Source organism: Octopus bimaculoides, chromosome 7, assembly GCF_046866305.1.
Source record: "Octopus bimaculoides isolate indiv1 chromosome 7, ASM4686630v1, whole genome shotgun sequence".
NCBI lineage: Eukaryota > Metazoa > Mollusca > Cephalopoda > Octopoda > Octopodidae > Octopus > Octopus bimaculoides.
The window spans coordinates 24,782,555-24,805,088 of record NC_142934.1 but is presented as its reverse complement, the minus strand read 5'-3'; the positions used below and the strand labels follow the sequence as shown (position 1 = coordinate 24,805,088).

The following is a 22,534-nucleotide window of genomic DNA, read 5'->3' as shown; positions in this document are numbered from 1 at the left end:
CTTTCAATAACGAGGGCAATCGCTATGCTATTTTTTGCGTACTCGCTAGCCCTCTTGAGCACACCGTGTTACTTAACCGTGCTGTTATCTTACATATGGATTAATACCAATTGCGAACGTGAATGTATCATGTATCCGTAAATAAGTACACTCTAAAGCATAGAGCAGTAATGTATTACTACGGCACTATGCCGGTTACGACGACGAAGGTTCCACTTGATCCAATCAACGGAACAGCCTGCTCGTGAAATTAACGTGCAAGTAATTGAGCATTCCACAGACACGTGTACCCTTAACGTAGTTGTCGGGCGAGATTGAGCGTGGCACAGTGTGACAAGGCTGGCCCTTTGAAATACAGGTACAACAGAAACAGGAAGAGTGAGAGAAAGTTGTGGTGAAAGAGCACAGCAGGGTTCGCCACCACCATCTACTGGAGCTTTAAGTGTTTTCGCTCAATAAGCACTCAAAACGCCCCCGGTCTGGGGATCGAAACCGCGAGTCCGCTGCCCTAAGCACTGAGCCATTGCGCCTCCACAGTAATGTATTAAAAGTAATCGAGTTTATGTCCAGTCGTAGAGTGACCAATGGTTTTGCATCCACTAAGGCTTTAGCCTCGTGGACGTCTCGTCAGGTTCTAAAGCCGGCTTTAGAGTCTGACGAGACATCCACGAGGCTAAAGCCTTGTCATTACGAAACCATTGGTCATTCTACGACTGGACATAGACTAAATTGCTTTTAATATATATATATATGTGTGTGTGTATTGGGGTGGGGAGGGCAACACACTTTTTTTATTATTAGTAACGATTTATGATTAATCCAAAAATGTGTTGTTCGGCGATAAGTAAGATCGCCGTGTTGTTGCTATTAAAAAGAAAATAAACTTAGTGGAGAGTAGAACAGCAGATCTTCAGAGAAGCCCACCTCATGCAGTTGTTTCGGCTCTTGACTCCTTATACACTAAAGGGCCGGACCACATCAAGGTCACGAGTCCTGAATACACCTCTGCTACTACATGTTGTATTGCAGTCAGCACCTTTTATATCGCAATATTCACTCAAGAGGCGGAGAGCTGGTAGAAAAGTTAGCACGCCAGGCGAAATGCTTAGCGGTATTTCGTCTGCTGTTATGTTCTGAGTTCAAATTCCGCCGAGGTCGACTTTGCTTTTCATCCTTTCGGGGTCGATATATTAAATACCAGTTACACACTGGGGTCGATGTAATCGACTTAATCCCTTTGTCTGTCCTTATTTGTCCCCTCTATTCTAGCCCCTTGTGGCCAATAAAAAAATAAGAAACGTTAGCACGCAGGGTGAAATGCTTAGCGATATTTCGTCTGTCTTTACGTTCTGAGTTCAAATTCCGCAGAGGTCGATAAATTAAGAACCAGTTGAGTACTACGGTCGGTCTAATCGACTGGCCCACTCCCCAAAATTTCGGGCCTTGTGCCTAAAGTAGAAAAGAATATTCACTCAAGACATTCTCCTCCCTTCTCTTTCAGTAGCGGATAAGAATGAAATAAGCCTCGTTCTGAATCAGGAAGTGGATGTACAAAATTGTCGGTCGCCATTGTTTTGTAATCCTATTTTATTGTCCATCGATGGAGCTTTCTAACTTGTACATTGATTCTACTTGTGTATGACATGTTGATTTCATCCTGGCCGGGAAAAATATCACCAGCGTAAAAGACGATTTCTCCGGTAATGAAATATATTTAAATACACACATATACACACCATTTACACACACACACACACGCATTTCCAATAAGACGTTAGACTATTTGTGTAAAGTTTCCTCTAACAAAAATCATCGGTGTTTCTGCGTTTTACATTGTCTCACAAATAAACTCAAGAGTTGGAGATTGTGGTGAAATTGTCCTTTTAGCCATTCAGTCTACATTGAAATGTAAGTATTATATTGAATTAGTTGGATAGGTTTGTTTTTTTAATCTTGTTTCAGTCATTGGACTGCGGCATTATGGGGCACCGCCTTGAAGAATTTTAGGCGAACGAAACGACCCCAGTGTTTGTTGTTTGTAAACCGGTACTTATTCTATCGTTTTTTTTTTGTTGAACCGCTAGGTTATGGGGACGTAAACACACCAACACCCGTTGTCAAGCGGGGACGGGGGAGACAAAGGCAGATACAAACACACACACATACACACACACACACGTACGACGGCCTTCTTTCATTTTCCGTCTACCAAATCCACTGACAAAGTTTTGGTCGGTCCGAGGCTTTAGTAGAAGACACTTGTCCTGATGAGGTATAAATATGTACTTGATCAATTAATTAACCAATGAAAAATATAATTTCATTGGTCATTATAGATGTTGACGGGTGTGGTACTGAATGTAAACAGAACGGCCGCTAGAAGTTCATTAACTTTCATAAGCTTGTTATCAAATAACTTTATTGGAGAATGGTGCTTCCTAGATACATTGTCTGAATAAAAGACGGGATAGTCATGGTTGTAATGTTGTTCATCATGTCTGACCTGGGACTAAGCAACAATAAATAACATTGCTTGCAGAAGAAAAAAATTATGGCTTACTATTGTGTAGTTTAAGATATGGTACACAATCTGGAGTTTACAAAGCTGTATAACGTAATTTTTATAAATGAGGTTTTCTTTTCAGTCTCTATTGTTCAAGTTTGTCTTTAACATTGTTTCTTTTATTATTTCAGATGATAATGACAGATAATTACCTGCAAATAACTCAATGTTCGTCATCTTTTTAAAGATGTTATACACAACTGATAAAATCCTGTTTATATAAATCTATGGTTGAATTACTGCGAAATAATTCATCTGAAATGAGATTATTTACATTTCTCTACTTCACTCTCTGGAATAAGTACAAGACAGCTTTAATTAAACTTGGATAAATTTATTAAGAAGATAAAGCTGGTTTTTCTTGAAAGAAACTTCGTTTATGAATAAGTCTGGATAAATGGATCTATTTTAGCGTTACCATACGTATTTCTTATTACATAACAGTTCTTTTGTAATAAACTATCTTGGAATACTTTCTCAGAAATGTTTCCTTGTGATAAATCTCCTTGTAAGTAAAAATTTGCAGAATCTTTAGATCTCAACAAAGAACAGAGTTGATGGAAACTAAAGAAATATTTGTGAGAATAAAATATAAAACTCAACACAAGAAAAATATTTGTATATTGTGGTGAAAAAGAGAATTATGGAAAATGAATTATGTGAGAATCAGGATGAATATGAAATACAATCAAAAACAATTGATTTTCCTGATGAGATATTAAAACATATAGAAAAACCGTCAAACCACAGTGATATATCTAAAAAAAGTAACCCAATTAAATACTTGCATTCACATACTGGAGAGAAACCATATCACTGTGATTTCTGTGGTAAAGCATTTTCTCAGAAGGGTTCCTTAACTACACACCATCGTATTCATACAGGAGAGAGGCCATATAACTGTGATATCTGTAGTAAATCATTCTCTACAAAAGTTCACCTAGCTATTCACATACGCATTCATACAGGAGTAAAACCATATCACTGTGATATTTGTGGTAAGTCATTCTCTCAAAGTAGTTACCTTACTACTCATAAACGTATTCATACCGGAGTGAAGCCATATCACTGTGATACTTGTGGTAAATCATTCTCTCGCAGTAGCGAATTAACTACCCACAGACGTATTCATACAGGAGAGAAGCCATATCACTGTAATATCTGTGATAAATCATTCTCTCGAAGTGGTGATTTAACTACTCATGAACGTATTCATACAGGGGAGAAGCCATATCACTGTCATACTTGTGGAAAATCCTTTTCTACAACTGTTCACTTAACTACTCACATACGTATTCACACAGGGGAGAAACCGTATCACTGTGATATCTGTGATAAATCATTTTCCCAAAGCAGTTACTTAACCACTCACAAACATATTCATACAGGAGAGAAACCATATCATTGTGACATTTGTGGTAAATCATTTTCTAGAAATGGAAAATTAACTACTCATAAGCGTATTCATACAGGGGAGAAGCCATATCACTGTGATATCTGTGGTAAAACATTTGCTAGAAGTGATTCTTTAACTATTCATAAACATATTCATACAGGAGTGAAGCCATATCACTGTGATATCTGTGATAAAAAATTCTCTCGATATGGGGAAATAACTACTCATAAACGTTGTCATACAGGAGAGAAAACATATTGTGATATCTCTGGTAAATCATTTTCTCGAAGAGATCATCACACTATTAACAGAGACCTTCATACTGGAGAGAAGTCATATGTCTGTGATTTCTGTGGTAAATCTTTCTCTCGAAATGGGGAATTAACTATTCACAAACGTATTCATACAGGAGAGAAGCCATATCACTGTGATGTCTGTGGTAAATCATTCTCTCAAAGTGGTTATTTAACTACCCACAAACATATTCATACAGGAGAGAAACCATATAACTGTGATATCTGTGGTAAATCATTCTCTCAAACAAATATCTTAACAACTCACAAACGTATTCATACAGGAGAGAAGCCATATCTTTGTGATGTATGTGGCAAATCATTCTCTGTACCATGTAGTTTAACTAAACACAAACGTATCCATACAGGAGAGAGACCATATCACTGTGATATTTGTGGTAAATCATTCTCCATAGATAGTCACTTAACAACTCACAAACGCATTCATACAGGAGAGAAACCATATCACTGTGATATTTGTGGTAAATCATTCTCTCAAAGTGGTTATCTAAATACTCACAAGCTTGCTCACATAGAAAAGAAATCAGATAATGAATAATAATAATTCTCATTAAGTGGTGACTTAACAATTTGGAATCACATTTATATATGAGTGGAAGATTTAATTTGTTACTGGACTTAACATCACAATTTGGTTGTTGTGTTCTGTGAAGTTCTCTTTAGTGAAGTCCACTGTTAGCATTCAGGTTTGGTGTTGGGTCTGAGGACATCTTCCTATTTTCATGTGACTGAACTGAAAAAGTTAAAAGTAAGAAATATCTACAAAGGAGAAAAGATACTGTTGATTTATTTGAAATTGTGGGCAAATAACTGAGAAATGTTTTCACATATCACTGGTTAACATTACAGTTTTTTATGCTAGAAATATAATGCACAAACCATAACAAAACATTTCATTGTAGGATATATGTATTAAAATGTATTAAATCTTTTATATATATATATATATCTGAATTGAAGGAATTGAGCTGGTAAAATCCAGGCTACTTATGTTTCCTAGCTAGCAGAACCTCGGAAGTAATAATTACTCAATGAGGGGTACTCCACTAGCTACTCATCAGGCCAAAGATACTTTAGTTAAATGAAGGTTACTTTGTCATTAAGGAATCCCAAGATTTTCCAGCTTATCAAACTATGAGAGAAACCTACAACCTGCTACATCAATAAACTATTATTGTTTTTATATCTACCACGGACTGCTCAAAGCTTACTAACTTCCTACACCTTGATCCTTGGATCTTACAATTACATATCATTATTCTGTGAACACTAACAGTGTGGAAGACATGGGAATGGGAAAAAAATGAAGCTAAACCTGTCACTAACAGATATTCTCCTAACGAATAAAACAATATCATGATTCACCAAATGCGGTGGAAGGCCTTCTCTCTTAACAATTCCATGACCAACTCCAAAAACTTGACTCATCAAGCCTTCATAAAAATCCCATTCCTAACTAAAATCTGGATAATTCTGAACAGGACCTAACCAATCTGATTTAAAATATCAAATTTAAACCCCAAAAAAGAGCTCCCAATCCTCACCTATGATCAACAATATCATCAGGAAACTTTTTAAATATTCAAGAATCCTCATCCATCCATACAGACAAGACTGGCAACCTATACAACATACCAGGAATTGATACTTAAACAGCTGCACAAGTACTACTGTATTGTACCAGACTCTGTCCTGACAGGTATCAACCTCAAGAGATCTTGGCTTAGAAGATAGAACTGAACCTTCCATACTTCAGTCACCTCATATTTACTGAAAGGACCAGAAGGAAAATTTTGCTGTGAATCCTTCCGTTTGCCTCATCTGCCTCTCAAGCTCTGATATAAGTAGGATTAAAAAAAGTTCTATTTGGTAGAATTCTACCCAAACTTCATTTTAAAATTACACTAGACCTCTGGACTAACACCACTGAAGCCATCCAATGGTTTAAATCCTTAAGCCCCAAAGGTAAATACTAATTCATTCAAGTTGATATAGACCAGTACTATTCCAGCTTATCCTCTATCCTACTTAACACAGCCCTCATATTTGTACTAAAATATTCTGACCTAACTAGACGTGATATCATTATTATCCTGGCAGCTCATTGAACTATTATAAAATTTAATGAAAAACTTTGGGCCCACAAGGATACTTCTAAATACTTCTACACTTTAATGGGGCCAATATTCGAGCAATACGCTGAATATTACTGCTGCACCTTACACCATGTTGGATATAAAAAAAACTCAATTAGATACCTCACTATATGGAGTGATCCTGTCCCCACTGAACCTCACACCACCGATACATCTGTCCCCTTAGATAGAACCCAAGCTATCCCCCATATATTACCCTCCCCCTATTCCTCCAAATTTTACTGTAGTAGCAAACCCAATAGGTACTTCTCTCACCCTGTGATTCTAGATCCCAAATCCACCACTGCCCATTGAAATCCATGCCAGCGCACGCCTCCATACCCCAAGCCATACTCGGGTAACCCCCTAAAATGGAATAGACGGACCAGGACACACAATGTTATCTGGTTCCACACCCACTCCTTTTGTCTTTAATGTTCAGACCAGAGTGCCTAAACTTTTCTTTGCTCTACTTAAAAAACATTTCCCTAAATCCAGTTCTCTTTGAAAATCTTCAACCCCCAATCAGTTAAACTTTCCTACTCCCCCACAACTATCGTTGCTGTTATAATCCAACGTCTGAACAATAAGAATCTTAGTAACCAGCAATTAGTTAACTTTAATCACACTAATACAGCACACCCTAATTCCCAGCCCCCTGCCTGTAACCTTAGAACATCCTTAAATCTCCTTACCAACACCACTGCTAGCACCCCCAGCCCTAATCTTAATACCAATCCTAACACCACAGAAGATAATGCTTATAACACCAGGTTAATCACAGATAATCATAATCCCACAAACTCCACTTTAGTACCTTCTAGAATCCTATGCAGCTGTAGATGTCCCACTTCCTGTCCCTTAGATGCCTCACAAAAAAATTTTGTATATAAATGTATGGTATCAACAGAAGATACCAAATATGTATATATCGACTCATGCAGCACCAACTTGAAGGTCAGAGTTGGTAACCACTATTCTAGCTTTAAATCTCAAGCAAGAACTTTATCTAGACTCATTCATAGCTTAAAAAAAACTCAGTTCTATACAATTTGAAATGGTCCATCATTACCCTTGCCAAACCATATAACAGCTATAACAACAAACGTGATCTCAGCATCACAGAAGTCTTATCTATTATGCAATGCAGCGATAGCCTGAATGAATGGACCAACCTAGTTCTTAATTGTAAACACAAGTTATGTAACACATTCTTAAGGTACAGATAATGGCAACCACCTCAATTATTCCCTAACTATTCCTCCTGCATTCCCACCCCAACTTGAAGCTCTTCTATGTATTTATAATACAACTTCTTTAGCTACCTTTATATTTTCTTAACTCTGTGATCTCCCTATATCTTCCTCTCTGCACATGAGAATATGCAGGTGTATGCACACCTATAGGATATTGTAGGCACACAGAACATGCACGCAGGATATTTGAATATATAGTTTTACTGTTAAGTAGTAAGCCACCAATTTACCTCCAATTATGTTCCTCTAATGACTAATAACTTTATCTCTCACCTTCCTCTCTTTCTTCTCCCTCTTCTCTTCTAATAAACCCACCTTACTCTTACTCTTAACTATTTGACGTCTTCCTTTTCTTTTCATTCCTGACAATTTCAGTTCGATAGTTGATATAGTAAAATGACTCCAGCTTAATATTCACAACAACTGTTATAACGTAAGACGAATAATGATATTGTGCTCTGATAATAACTTTATTAATGAACAAAGGAAACAACAATAATTCCAAACCGAAGTGCAAAGTGGAGAACTGTAACTTCAATTGTCCACAATGCCAAATGAACCATCTGTACCACAGCAAGTGTGCTAAGGCGTAAAGAGTAAATCTACAACAATGAGTCAATGCATATCTAACATCACCTGATAGTCAATAAAGTATTCTCTCAGATAAATTGACATAAGTTTAAATAATAAACAATGTTGGCGTGAAAGGCATCACATGATAAAATCGTATCCCTTGATTGGATGACAATAAACAGCATTTTATGTTGAGACAACTGGAGTTGTCTCAACAACCTTCCCTTCAGTCCACTTCAATCTAACCTAAATTCCCCCTCTCTTTTTCTTTATTCTTAACAACTTTAGACAATTACCCGCTCCCATATTTTTGACCTCCTTTTCTATTACTGACCATTTTATTTCTTCCTACATATGTTTTATTATTTTATTTTTACACTCTGTTCTGGCATCACCACTCATTTTAAATTACAACTTGGGATTCCTTAATGACAATGTAACCTTCATTTAACTGAGGTATCTTCAACCTGATGAGTGGTTAATGGAGTACCTCTCGTTGAGTAATTATTACTTCTGAGGTTCTGCTGGCTAGGAAACATGTAGCCTGGATTTTACCAGCTCCACTCCTTCAATTTGGATTTTTATTTGCATTCATAGCAATCTTAGTTGCTAACCATGAACGATAAAAAAACTTTTTTCAGCTTATCGAACTTCGATATGGGAAAAACCTACAACCTTCTATGCTAATAAACTATTATTGTTCCTGAAAGTTGTTTTTTATACCTACCATGGACTGCTCAAAGCTTACTACTAACTTCCTACACCTAGGTCCTTGGAGCTTAAAACTACATATGATTATTTATATATATATATATATATATTTATATATATATATATATATATATATATATATATTTATATATATATATATATATATATATATATATATATAATAATAATAATATTAGGGATAAAAATCAAAAATTACAGGTAAAAACTCGATTAAAATCAATTTATTAAAATTAAATTAAACCTTGGTTCTTTTCCCTATATACCCCACTCTAGTTGTACACATCCTGTTACAGATGTTGTGTGTATTCTAAAGTGTATATATATATATATATATATATATACACACTTTTTTTCTGAACAAAAATAAAGAGTTTGCAGTATATTAGAAGGTCAGGCTACTTGATTCCACACAAAAAAATCCAAGTGTTTTTTTTTTCTTAATGAAAATTGTGCAGGGTAAAGTATCAAATAATACCAAAGCTTCAACCACTATCTCATGGAGACACATTTTGTTCTCTCTTCGACTTATGTTGTTACTACAGTGGTATCTCTCCTGAAATATCTGAAAATCCTTTCCAGTCAAGCTTACCCATCTCTCCTCTTTAAGAACATACCAGACATTTCACCCAATCCTTTGTCTTCAGAACATCTTTCCTCTCGCGTTACCTCTCTTCCTGTTTCTTCCCCCATTAATCTCCAAACTGAACATCACAATCTCACCATTGTGGAAAGACTTTCAAAATCAATGACTGGAAAAAACCATCAAGAAATACAGTGGTATTTTTAATTAAAAAAACTCATTTAAAATTCTCATAATCTATGTTACAACAGAAATGGTAATGTTGTTTTAGATTGATATTTTATGTGAATAACTGAGAAACATTCTCATATATCAATAACATATTTAATGTCTTGTTTCCAAGCTGGCATGGGTTGGATGCTTCAACAGAAGCTGGCAAGTCAGAAGACTGCAACAAGCTCTCCTGTTTGCTTTGGAATGGTTTCTATAGCTGGATATCTTAACACCAACCACTTTATAAAATGTACTGGGTGCTTTTTACATGGTGCCAGCAGTAGTGAGGTCACCTTGTAACTTGCAAGACATGAACCTTCCCCTGAAGTGAGAGTAGTATTGAGGAACAGAAAAAGGTGTCTTGCAGCAGAGAAGAATCATGGCTGCCTCAGGTGGAGAAAGAGAGAATGGTAAAGATGTGACAATGAGGGAGGTGGGGGGGACATACCCCCCCCCCCCAAGTTAAAGGGAGGTGTATATAGTGAAGTGGACAGGGGACCGGAGAGGGTGGGTAAATAAGTTCATGTGCTTACAAAAGGGCGGGGGAAATGCAGTAAGTGGACAGAGAGAGAGCCGGTGTTAAGAGGATACAGTTACATAGTTACTATATAAATAAATGTATGTATACCTGCTCTCGCATTACTCTGCAACTGTTGCCATTGTGTATATTGATAAAAATGTACGAAACTATTTTATACACAGCAGCTGCCAAAAGACCCAAAGAGCAATGGGTGGGCCTCTTTCTGTCGTTACTGGACAACCCAACCGACACCAGAACCGAGGAAATATCCAACGCTCGTTTTATGGTTAAGTTTGTCTTGTGCTAATCAAAGCGATATGCAACAACACAAAAAAACACTTGGCTGTGAACCAGTATCGCAGTGATGACGACGTCATATCTGCTGTTGATTACTTTTTTACCGGCATGATGAGAGCTTTTTAGCAAGGTGGAAAAGATGCATGTGGCCAAGGCTCTGGTAACATAATCTTCTGGCTTTATAAGAGTCATGATAAAGAACATCAAGAAATACGAAGACCAGTTAAAGTTGAGTGTCACATCTATTTTCCTGGTAAAAGAAAATACAGCAAACTGGTATACATGAATAATTCTGTTAATTAAAATACATGTGTTCCTCGTACTTCTTGAAGATGAAAATATACGTGGGAAAACCACAAGAATCTCTCTTCATTGCGAATGCATAGTAGAATAAAACTGTTCTCATGCCGAAGATCTGAACTCCATCGTGACGAACCATTTCACTGAGGAGTTAGTGGGAAAAGCTTCCCCTACATAGCTGATAGTGTTGCGCTTGGCTAGGCTGTCACATGATGTGTTGGACAGCCCATGTATAGCTAACACTCAACCATCACGTGATGAGCCAAAATGTGGGTACATAAAGGTAAAGAGAGAACATGCTTCCTACAGCTTCTTCAACAATGGGATACAAGCATTGCAACACTGATGGAAGAAGTGTGTGAACCACAAGAGGGACTATGTTGAAAAATAAACTTCGTTTGGTTACATTCCATGAGAGTGTCTGTCTGTCTGTGTATGTGTGCATCACTAAAAGTCAAGAACTCCCCAACTGATTTCATTCAAATTTTACACATCCATTACTTAGGGCCCATGGAGTGTCATGAGCCAAAACAATTTTCAACTTCTTGCCTAATGTGAGCCCAGAGCAATCTCTTACACTTTTTCAGTATTACATGTCAAAAGTGAAACAATAACATCTCTCTTATTTACATTATTTACATTTGTTCTCATCTTGTTTGTTGCTAACACAACGTTTTGGGTGATATACCCTCCAGCCTTCATCAGGTGTCTTGGGGAAATTTTGAACTTGGGTTCTCATTCCTAAGGTATTTTTCGATGTTGTTGTTGTTATTATTATTATTATTCAGGTCCCTGCCTGGAATCGAACTCAGAATCTTGGGGTTAGTAATCCGCGCTCTTAACCACTACGCCATATGCCCGTGGGCATATGGCATAGTGATCCTTTCTAACAATTCTTGTAAGAGTTCGATGTTCACTATCTGAAAGTTTTGGTTTTCTTCCAGAGTTTTGTTTTGATGAGGAGGTTTTTCCCTCTTTCTCAAAGGCTGTCATTACTTTCGAGACAGTACTTCTTGATACACCAAATATTTCGGCTGTTTTCGTTATGCTAGCACCTGCCATACAAGCACTAACAATTTGACCTCTTTGGAAGTCCGATAGATCTGTCATTTTAGTGAATTTTAATTACTTTTTTCTGATGATATCTGAAAAGAAACAGCAATTTTAGCAAAACATATTAAGCAACACTAATAAATCAAAAAACATAAAAATAAACAAGCTTTTGATGGTTTTATAGATATTTCAAAATTATGACGCTATGATGCTAGGTGTTTCTATTATTTTGTCCAACCCCTGTATGTGAAAATGAATGTGTCCAAAAAGTATTTGAAAAATTTTATTCATATCCAAGACCTTACTACAAAAATTTCAGATCTTAATTTCAATCGTCAGTTAAAAAAAAATGTATCATTCCCAGAAAGTTTTGATCTCATGGCCTCTTAGTAGTTTAGCATGTTAACCTCAGTTGATCGGCCAGAAACACTTCTAGATTTTTAAAAAAAATGTATATAAGGAATTACATTTGTATTTTCTGAGCAACAAATAACATTATGGAGGACAGACAGTGTGAGAATCAAGTTTGAGGAAACACAATGTAAAAATAATGAATTTCCTTACCAAACTGAGACATACGATGACATTCAGGAAATGTAAAGACCTCAGTAAACACAAATTCAAAAGTTTACCATTATGATTTTGGTGATAAAACATTCTCTCATAATGGTTAATTGATACTTCACAGACGCAGTCACAAACTGACAAAAGAAAACAACTGTGAAATCTGTGGTAAATTTTTTCTAGGAATTCTGAATTAATTTGTCACATACATGTTCACATGGGCGGGAAACCTTACTACTGTCGTATCTGTGGTAAGACATTTTCTCAGAAAACTCACTTGTCACATCCATATCCACATAGATAAGAGACAATATGACTGCAATTTTACTTGGCTTGATGGGTCTTCTCAAACATGACATAATGGTCATTGCCTCTGTGAGGCCCAACACTCAAAAGGAGCTCAGCCACTTTGTCTCCATGAGGCCCAACGTCAGAAGATGCTCTTTATGTGCCAAAAGCATGGGTGCTCTTGGCTTGACAGGTCTTCTCAAGCACAGCACATCACCAAAGGTCTCGGTCACCAGTCATTGCATCTGTGAGGCTCAAAGTTCAAAGATCATACTTCACCACCTCGTCCCATGTATTCCTGGGTCTACCTCTACATGTTCCCTCCACAGTTAGAGACTGGCACTTCTTTACACAGCTGTCCTCGTCCATCTGCATCATATGACCATAGTAGTGCAGTCGTCACTCTTTCACACCACATCTGATTTCTCTTATGCCTAACTTTTCTCTCAAGATGCTTACACTCTGTCAAACATGCACACTGACATTGCACATCCAGGGAAGCATACTGGCTTCATTTCTTTCAAGCCTACGCACGTCTTTGGCTATCATAGCCCATGTTTCACTGCCATGCAGCATAGCTGTTTGCACACAGGCATCAGACAATTGGTCTTTCACTCTGAGAGAGAGGCCCTTTGTTGCCCAGCCTAATCTTATTCTCACAGCTACACTCTCAGAGCATTCACCTCCACTACTAACTTGGTCACCTAGATAATGGAAGCTATCTACTACCTCTAGCTTGCACCCCTGGCAGTTGATAGAGTTTATTTTTTGTGCATTTTCAGCATTTATTGTACCTGTGCACCTTCCACATCTGTGATGAAACTTTGTCTTCTAATCATATTCTGTCTCTTCACAATTGTACTGACACAGATAAGAGACCACACAATTGTGATATCTGTAATTCTCTTGTTAGCTTTTTTAAACTGTTCATAAACATAAAATTTTGTAAATTCTTATCTCAGACTGAAACTTTTGACAATCACATAAATACTCTCACAGCCAAGAAACCATACTACTGTGATATTTGTAGTAAAAACTCAAACACAATTATGAGAAAATTCATAATTGTGTTTGAATTCCACAAATGTACTCACTGGTGGGGAAAAACCATACCAAGTGATATATGTGATGAGACATTATATTAAAAGGTGTAGTGTAGTCATGAATAGACTATACCTGAAAGAAATGGAATGGTCACAGCTAATTCCAATCAATGTAGTGTGGGTCTGCAACACTAAAAAGTTGATGACTTAATAGTTTGGATATAAATGAGAAAAGTAAAGGCATGGGAAGAAGTTCTATTTAACATGAGTCACAGGATCTATATCAGTTGAACTGGTGAACACAAATACAAGGTGAGGGAATGCAGAAGAAGGAGCTGGTGGATATTGACATGTATATTGGGATAAATAAAAAACAAGGTTAGTTCAATTGATGAGGATGGAGGAGGGTATACATGAGAACTATTGTGATTTGATTAAAATAAACATCCAGATTTTTTATTTTAAAATTATTAAAACTCATTTGAGTTTCCATAAAAATGGAATTAATGTCCTTATTCCAAAATTAATAGTCATACTTGGCATAGATGTATGGTTAAGTAGTTTGCATTGCAACTATGTATTCCCTGGTTCATTCCCATTACACAGCACCTTTAGTGTGTGTCTTCTACTATAACCTCAGCATGATCGATGCTTTATGAGTGGAATTCAGTAAAAAGAAACTGTGCAGAAGTGCATCATGTATATGATAATGGTTATCATAAGCGTTTGAACATCCATTTTTTCATGATTGCTGGAATCAAACGAAATCCATTGATGCAGATACTCAATGGCCAGATGCCTTTCTTGTTGCTGACACTCGTCTGCTTCCAAATAATTTTTTTCCCCATGGCCAGACAGATTTTCATGGAAGACTGAAATGGTACAATAGAGGAGGAAATTCAATGTCCAAAAGCTAGCAGTGTGAATTAGTGCTAGATATTCTCTCGCAACATTGAGTCATAGGGTTTTTTTTTTTCAACTCAAGTTTGGATCGTTTTTATGCAATGCTTTGTGTATGTGAATAGTGAAAAAAAATAGTTAAAATTTGGGGTGAGGAGGGGGAATTGGAAATTTTGAAAACACGGTTTTTGACATATTCAGAATTTCCTTCGGAAAGACTTCCTCCCGTCTCCCCCCTCCATCCCCGCCTCTTTTTTTTTTGTTGCCAAAAACCCCCGTTTTCGGATACGGAGATTCCGGAAAATTTCTAAATACCGATTTTTGCCAATTTTTTTGCAGATTCATATTCTCCGTAGCCGAAAACGGGGAAACGGGAGTTTATATATAAAAAAAATAATAATAAAGGGGTGGGGTACAAAAGGAAGTCTTGCCTCTCCTTAATCGAAAACATAGGAATCCGCTGAAAAAATTTCAAAAATACAAAAGTTGATTTTTTTCGTGCTGGTGTACTTGTAAAACATTAGCCATTTAGGGTTTTACTAACTGAGGTGAATATATAGATCTCCCAGCAAAATAATTTTATTTCATTTCAAGTATTTATATTTAGTAATGTTAATAATAGAGTTACGTCCCCTGATTGCTTCCATAATTTACTTCACTTCCTGCTATTGTTTGATTCACATCATTATTACTTTCAGTTCCACTTAATAACTTATATTTTGACGACCGAGATCATTATAGTTAATTGGTAATGAACTCTGTATGAAATACAGACGGCACTCGTTATTATGTGAACCTTAAAATGAAAATTAACGTTCGCTGTAAAAGCTTGAAGTTCACTTGAAGCTATCCATGCCTCCTCTGTGTTTATTTCTTGCGTGTACATTACATGTCCCTCGTTGGGGCTTTATTAATATGTAAGTATTATTAATATAATATTGTATATAAGTGTCGGTCTACGTACATCTGTTTGCATTTATGTGTTTAGATAGAAGAAAGTAAATAAGACATTTTCGAAAGTACGTATTTAGTTTCGTTTTTCGACACTCCAATCCAATCTTTATTATGCCTGAGCAAACGAAACTTCTACGTGATCTTTTCATGATAAATGTCCTTATGCCTGGGGGAAAAAAACCCATTAGAATGCTTTTAATCATGTTTGTTCGATAAGGACCTACTTAAGTCTAAAAAGTGGAAGGAGACATTAGCCAAGATATTTGAGGTAAACGGACGGGGTATTGCAAATAGTAAGACGTTATTCAAATAGGCATCGATTGGTTCTCAAATGGTTCTTAAAGTGGTATATTTTTAGAAATATTTGCTTATAAGTGCCGCCAAACGATATTAGCTTTTTTGTACGAATAATTAAGGATACTTTCCACTTGGATAGATAAATTTTCTATGGAAAGAAGTCAAGCACTAACAAATCTTCAGAGTGAAATTAAAATCTCAGTATGTTGAAATACTGCCGCATAATCAATTCCATTTGATAATTTTATAAGGCACTATCCGACATCAAATGGAGTAGCAGACAGCTTGAACTCATTTGGCTGAAGCGAAAATTCAGTAATATATTATACACGTTCTTTTCTTAACCCTCTGGTCATATCTTGTGCTTTATTTTTCAATGAAAATTGGAAAAATATTTCCTTTTTTAAAGCTGGTGGGCTTTCTTTCAAATACCACAATATGACCATATATCTCATATATCAGCTGGTTTTTTTTTTTTTACTTGATATTATAAATTGAAGTTATTAAATTAGATATATTGTCCACAGTAAATGTGAAGCATTCACGTTTCTACTTTCCATCATTGATCCTCAGCATACATTACAGAAATAAACTAGATCCCCATAATTTGCCACTATATCCAACAAAATTGGTTGTCTAACAAAACTAGCTTTAAAGATGTTGTACAACTAGTTATTGAGAGAGAGAAAACATTCAAAGTGTAAGCCCTGTTTCTTCATGCCTGGCAGCAACTCAACTTCCATTTGATTTTTTTCTTACTATGGATCTTTGTAGAAATTTTCTCTCTCTCTCATTCTATCTTTCAGTATTTCTGGTGAAATATATCTCTACCACCCTTTCTGTTGACATTAAATTGTCTCATGTATGATACTATCTCTGTATTTCAGGTTATCTGGTTACATTGATTTGACAAATTCTCACAGAAGGCATCAACGGATTGAGGAAAAATATGAAACACAGAAGAATTACTCCCTGAAAATATCATGTGAAGAGGTTATCTAACTTGACAGAAATTTTTTGAAGTTGATTTGAAATACATTTCATGGATGATTTTGTTTAATGGTTGAACTTAAGTAGAAAACTTTACTAGCCTTGTGTGTGATACCTTATGGATATGAATATATTTTGAAAACTAGATTGAATACTATCATGTGAGGGATGGTTAGTTGTATTTAGAATAATTCAAATTTTGGAGAACTAATGTATCCTTTAAAAAGTTTGAAAGATATTTATTTATATCCACTGCATAACCACAGAAATTTTCAAACTTTGATTTCTATTGTTAGATAAAATATACTGTTTCACCATCAGTAAGTTTTGATCTTATTACCTTGTGCTCAGTAGCCTAGTATATAAAACACACAACTTAACTTAAAACTGAGATAAAAGACAAAATCATATCTTGTGAGCAACAAATGACATTATGGAGGAGAGACTATGTGAGAATCAGGACTATGATGAAACTCAATGTGAAAATAACAAGTTTCTTCACCAAAGTAAGGAAGATGTAGGGAAGAAATCATACCACTGTGATATCAAAGGGAAGACAGTGACAAAATATAAAGATATTGGAGAACACAAATCACTCCACACAATTTCAAATGTTTATCATTGTGAAATTTGTGACAAAGTTTTCACAACAGACAGTTCCTTTTCATCTCACAAACTTACTCACAAAGTTATAAAACCATATTGCTGTGATGTCTGTGGCAAAACATTTTCTCAGAATTCTCATTTAACTCTTCATATATGTACTCACAAAGGTGAGAAGCAATACCAGTGTTATAACTGTGGTGTAACATTCTCTTGTAAAGATGACTTGACTGTTCACAATTGTACACACACAGGTGAAAAATCATACCAATGTGACACCTGTGGTAAAACATTTTCTAAGAATTATCACCTAACTCGTCACATACGTACTCACACAGGTGAGAAACCACACCACTGTGATATTTGTGATAAAATATTTTCTGAAAATTACTACTTACAACGTCATAAGCGTACTCATTCAGGTGAAAAACCGTACCATTGTGACATCTGTGCAGAAACATTTTCCCGGAAAGAACATTTGACTCGACACATTCGTATCCACACAGGTGAAAAACCATACCACTGTGATGTCTGTGATAAAACATTTACTCAGAATTCTCACTTAATTAGTCACATGCGTACTCACACAGGTGAAAAACCATATCGCTGTAAAGTCTGTGGTGAAACATTTTCACAGAGTTCACTTTTAAATTATCACATACGTACTCACACTGTTGACAAACAGTACCAGTGTGATATTTGTGGTGAAGCATTTTTGTGTAATGATGACTTGACTGTTCACAAATGTACTCATACTAGTAAGAGTCTATTCCACTGTGATATCTGTGGTAAATCATTTTCTCAGAACTCTCGCTTGACACTTCATATGCGTACTCATACAAATGAAAAACCTTACCACTGCGGCATTTGTGGTAAATCATTTTCTCAGAATTTTTGTTTAACTCGTCACATACGTACTCACACAGATGCTAAACCAGTGTGATATCTGTGGTAAATCATTTTCTAAGAATTAACCAGTGTGATATCTGTGGTAAATCATTTTCTAAGAATTCTCACTTAACTCTTCATATACATACTCATACAAATGAAAAACCTTACCACTGTGATGTTTGTGGTTGACCATTTTCTCAAAATTTTTGTCTAAATCCTCCCATACATACTCACATAGATGTTAAACAAATATATGTGGTAAAGGTTTCACATGTAATGATAACTTGACTGTTCACAAATATGCTCACACAAATGAAAAAAATCATAACACTATAATATCTGTGGTAAAATATTCTCTCAGAGCTTTTAATTAATTCGTCACATACTCACACAGGTGAAGAGCTGTACCACTGTGATATTTGTAATAAAATACTTTCTCAGAATTCTCACTCAATCTGTCACATATGTACTCATGCTGGTGAGAAACTATACCACTGTGATAACTAGTAAAATATTCTCTGTCAGAATTTTCACTTAATTCATTATATGCATGCTCATATCAGTTAGAAATCATACCACTAATATCTGTGATAAAACCTTCGCTTGTGATATTGACTTGGCAATTCAGAAATATACATAGTTACACAAGTAAAAAACCAAGCTACTGTAGTGTCTAGGCTAAAACATTATCTCATAAACCTATTTTTACTGCTCACAAATGCAGTCTCAGTGGTGTGAGTCAATGCCATTGTGATATTTGTGGTAAATATCAATCATAACTGGACTACTGTCAAACTTACTCGTGGATCACACGATCTGATGGAAATAGCAGTCATTTCTATTTCAAACCATACCACACCATCTTAATTGTGATATATATATATATATATATATATATATATAGCTGTGTGGTTGGAAAGCTTACTTCCCAACCATACAGTCTTAGGTTCATTCCACTACATGATACTTTATGCAAGTGTCTTTTACTATAGCCTCAGGCCAACAAAAGCCTTGTGTATGGATTTGATAGATGGAAACTGAAAGAGACCTGTGTGTGTTTGTAACAGCACCAACAAACAAGCAATGTTGTTCATTACCAATCCTCCATGAAAATGGCAATGAGGAAATATTTTGCTTGGAAACAGGCAAGAGATGGCAGCAGGAGGGCATCAAGCTTTAGAAATTCTGCTTCAACAAATTCTATCTGACCCATGCAAGCATGGAAAAGTGATCATTGATGATGATATATAGCACTGCAATGTGGCTGTGTGATTAAGAACTATACTTCCCAATTATATGAAATTCCATAGACTGATTTTATGTGGAAGCTTTTTAACTGTTCTTATTTCTATTGCTGACAATATCAAGTTTAACACTTTGTTGGTCTTCAAGTGCTGTTAGTAGATGCATATACATTTATAAAAATCTCAGAAAAGCTAATCCTTATCTCAGAAAAGCTAATCCACACAACTCCTCCAATTCACAATTCAGATTCAGACCACTACACATAAATCTAATACAGAAAATTTATGTCCACCACAACAATGAAGCCAACAATGAAACCCATTCTAATTGCCACAAATTTCATCAAAGCTTTTGACTTAATTTTCTGCTATCTGCGAAAATACACAATACCACCTTAAAAAACAACATAAAATGCTGAGCAGTAAACAACTTGTCTGATCATATCACTTTTAGAACTTAAAATTTTCTGGAAGCACCACATAGATCCAGCCATTTACTCAGTTACATCTACATAACCTTCCTTACAATCCCACAAAATATACCAACAGTTGCATACATAAATGATATCATGCACACATGCTCCTAAAAAAATATCATGGTTAAAGAATAGCTTTTACTAATTTTACAATACAAAATCTATTCTATAGCTCTCACCTATATCCAGTATTTTTCACTATGTTCTGGAGCCTGACAACAAAACAGCTGAAGCATTTGAACAAATCATTTAAAAATAATGTTGGGATAGCTTATATTAATGAAATGTATTTGACTTTAAATTTAGATCAACAAAAAGTAAAATTGGAACTGAAATTTCCTGACCAGCCGACACATTTCTAATACACAGTCTGCATAAATAGATATGTTAGATGTTGACCAAACATCTACAGATCTGTAGATATTGACTGGATATATACAGTTTGTAGATGTCAACAGGATATATAGTCTGTAGATATTGACAGGATATATATAGTCTTTAGATGTTGAATGGACATATACAGTTTGTAGATGTTGACTGGATGGATATATATATACATATATAGTCTGTAGAATTTGACTGGACATATATTGGCAAGATATATTCAAATTTAGCATATGCAACCATTAATCCTGTCAAATTTTTTCTCCATTTCTTTTTCCTCTCTCCGTCTGTTTTCTCCTTCTGTTCCTTTCCACAGAAGAATGTAGGCTCAAAACGTTAAAGACTCTTCCATTTTTCATGAACATCAAACTAATACACCTTGTTTATTGTTCCCTCACTTGTCTCTGTCCTTTTTTTTTTTAACCATATATATATGCAGCATCATACAATCTTCTTTTTACTCGGAGAGAGAAACCTTTATAAACATATGTGTGTGTGTGTGTATAAAGGTTTCTCTCTCCGAGTGAAAGGAAGATTGTATGATGCTGCATGTATACAGACAACAATTCTACATGGTAGCGGGATGTGGGTCCTGGATGCAAAGGACATGTTAAGGTTAAAAAAGAATGGGGCTAGTATGCTCTGCTAGATGTGTAATGTAAGTATATATGTTTGACAGTGCTAGTGTTTTGAGAGAGAAGTTAGGCATAAAAGGGATTAGTTGCTGTGTGCAAGAGAAAAGACTGCACTGGTTTGGTCATGTGATGCAGATGAATGACAACAGCTCCATAAAGAAGTGCTGATCTCTTAAAGTAGATAGAACACTTTGATGTGGGAAACCCAGGAAGACATGGGATAAAGTACTGAAGAACAACCTCAGGACACTGAATCTTGTACTCAAGAAGACCTTACTCCAGAAGTGTTAAGACTGGTGATGAAAAGAACTCATGGCAGTGCCACGTAAAAGCACCCATGTGGTGCCATGTAAAAGTGCCTGTGCAGTGTCCCATAAAAGCACCCAGCACACTCCATAAAGTGGTTGGCATTTGGAAGGGCATCCAGCCATAGAAGCCATGGCAAATCAGACTGGAGTCTGGTGCAACTTCACAGCATGAACAACAGACATTAATTGTAGATGTTCATTATATACACTTGATGTTAATAGAGTGTGTTTATGCTATAGATGCTGGCTGGATAGATTAAGTTTGTTCTTGTTTATTCCCTGGACTACCTTAATACAGCAGATTTATGGTCTAGTACATTCTCTGACTACCTCATCTTTTTGTTTATAAATCTCTCTGTAATATGTTTATTTGTGGCACTTCTTTCACCTTCTCATCAACCTCAAATCTTTCACCTCCGTATATATATATATATATATATATATATATATACACACACACACACACACACAGTCTAGCTGTTGACTGGGCATATATGTTGGCAGGACATACACTATTTGGGCTAATTTTGACAATTGTTTATGCCTTCTTTTTGCAAGAACAACTTAATGTATTAATGAACAGTCACTGGCATTGAGAACATAAAAGATTAAAGTTGTAGTTTAGAATTTTACTGACATGGAGGAATGGAAGCCATTTGAATATTGGAAAAGTGTTACCTGTATAATGATGATTCATGCCAACATCATGACTGCTCTGAACACTGTAAATGTTGTAAAATACGGCATGGACATCATGGAAACCAAGTTTCCCCAAACTGTGATGGTTTTTGGGTGTCTCCAATGAGGGTGATGTCATGTCACTCCACATCTTGGAAAAGAGCCTTAACCTCAATTCAGAGGGCTATATGAAGCTGCTTGAGACTGTGATCAAACCCTGGCTGGAGACAGTTGCTGCTGGAAGGCCATACGTGTGGCAGCAGTATTCAGCTCCTTGTCATATCTCCAGAAAGAGTCGGAAGAGAATTTCCAAAACTTCACCAGCCCCAATTTCTGGCCTCCTAATT

The 22,534-nt window shown here is 36.0% G+C and overlaps 2 protein-coding genes across 4 annotated transcripts; both read left to right on the top strand.

Annotated features, from left to right (window-relative positions):
- Positions 1-4: 4 nt before the first annotated feature.
- Positions 5-18,905, top strand: LOC106872815 (uncharacterized). 3 transcript variants are annotated; one of them, XR_016242732.1, is made up of 3 exons: positions 15-1,700; positions 2,695-6,238; positions 16,866-18,905. XR_016242732.1 is itself a non-coding variant. In XM_089355843.1 (2 exons), the coding sequence occupies exon 2, from the start codon at positions 3,207-3,209 to the stop codon at positions 4,809-4,811; it is 1,605 nt and encodes a 534-aa protein (XP_089211969.1). In that variant the 5' UTR covers positions 5-1,908; positions 2,695-3,206; the 3' UTR covers positions 4,812-8,946. The 3 variants fall into 3 exon arrangements, 2 of the variants coding, with proteins under 2 accessions (XP_089211969.1, XP_089211970.1); XM_089355843.1 differs by lacking the exon at positions 16,866-18,905 and having other exon boundaries at positions 5-1,908; positions 2,695-8,946; XM_089355844.1 differs by lacking the exons at positions 15-1,700; positions 16,866-18,905 and adding an exon at positions 1,984-2,272 and having other exon boundaries at positions 2,695-8,946.
- Positions 17,402-18,905, top strand: LOC106872808 (uncharacterized). Its single transcript, XM_089355866.1, has one exon. It carries the CDS (start codon positions 17,402-17,404, stop codon positions 18,512-18,514), a length of 1,113 nt encoding a protein of 370 aa, XP_089211992.1. The 3' UTR covers positions 18,515-18,905.
- Positions 18,906-22,534: the final 3,629 nt, after the last annotated feature.

Coding starts and splice junctions, on each gene's coding strand:
- LOC106872815 (XM_089355843.1), top strand. CDS start 3,207: ATGGAAAATGAATTATGTGAGAATCAGGATGAATATGAAATACAATCA.
- LOC106872808 (XM_089355866.1), top strand. CDS start 17,402: ATGGAGGAGAGACTATGTGAGAATCAGGACTATGATGAAACTCAATGT.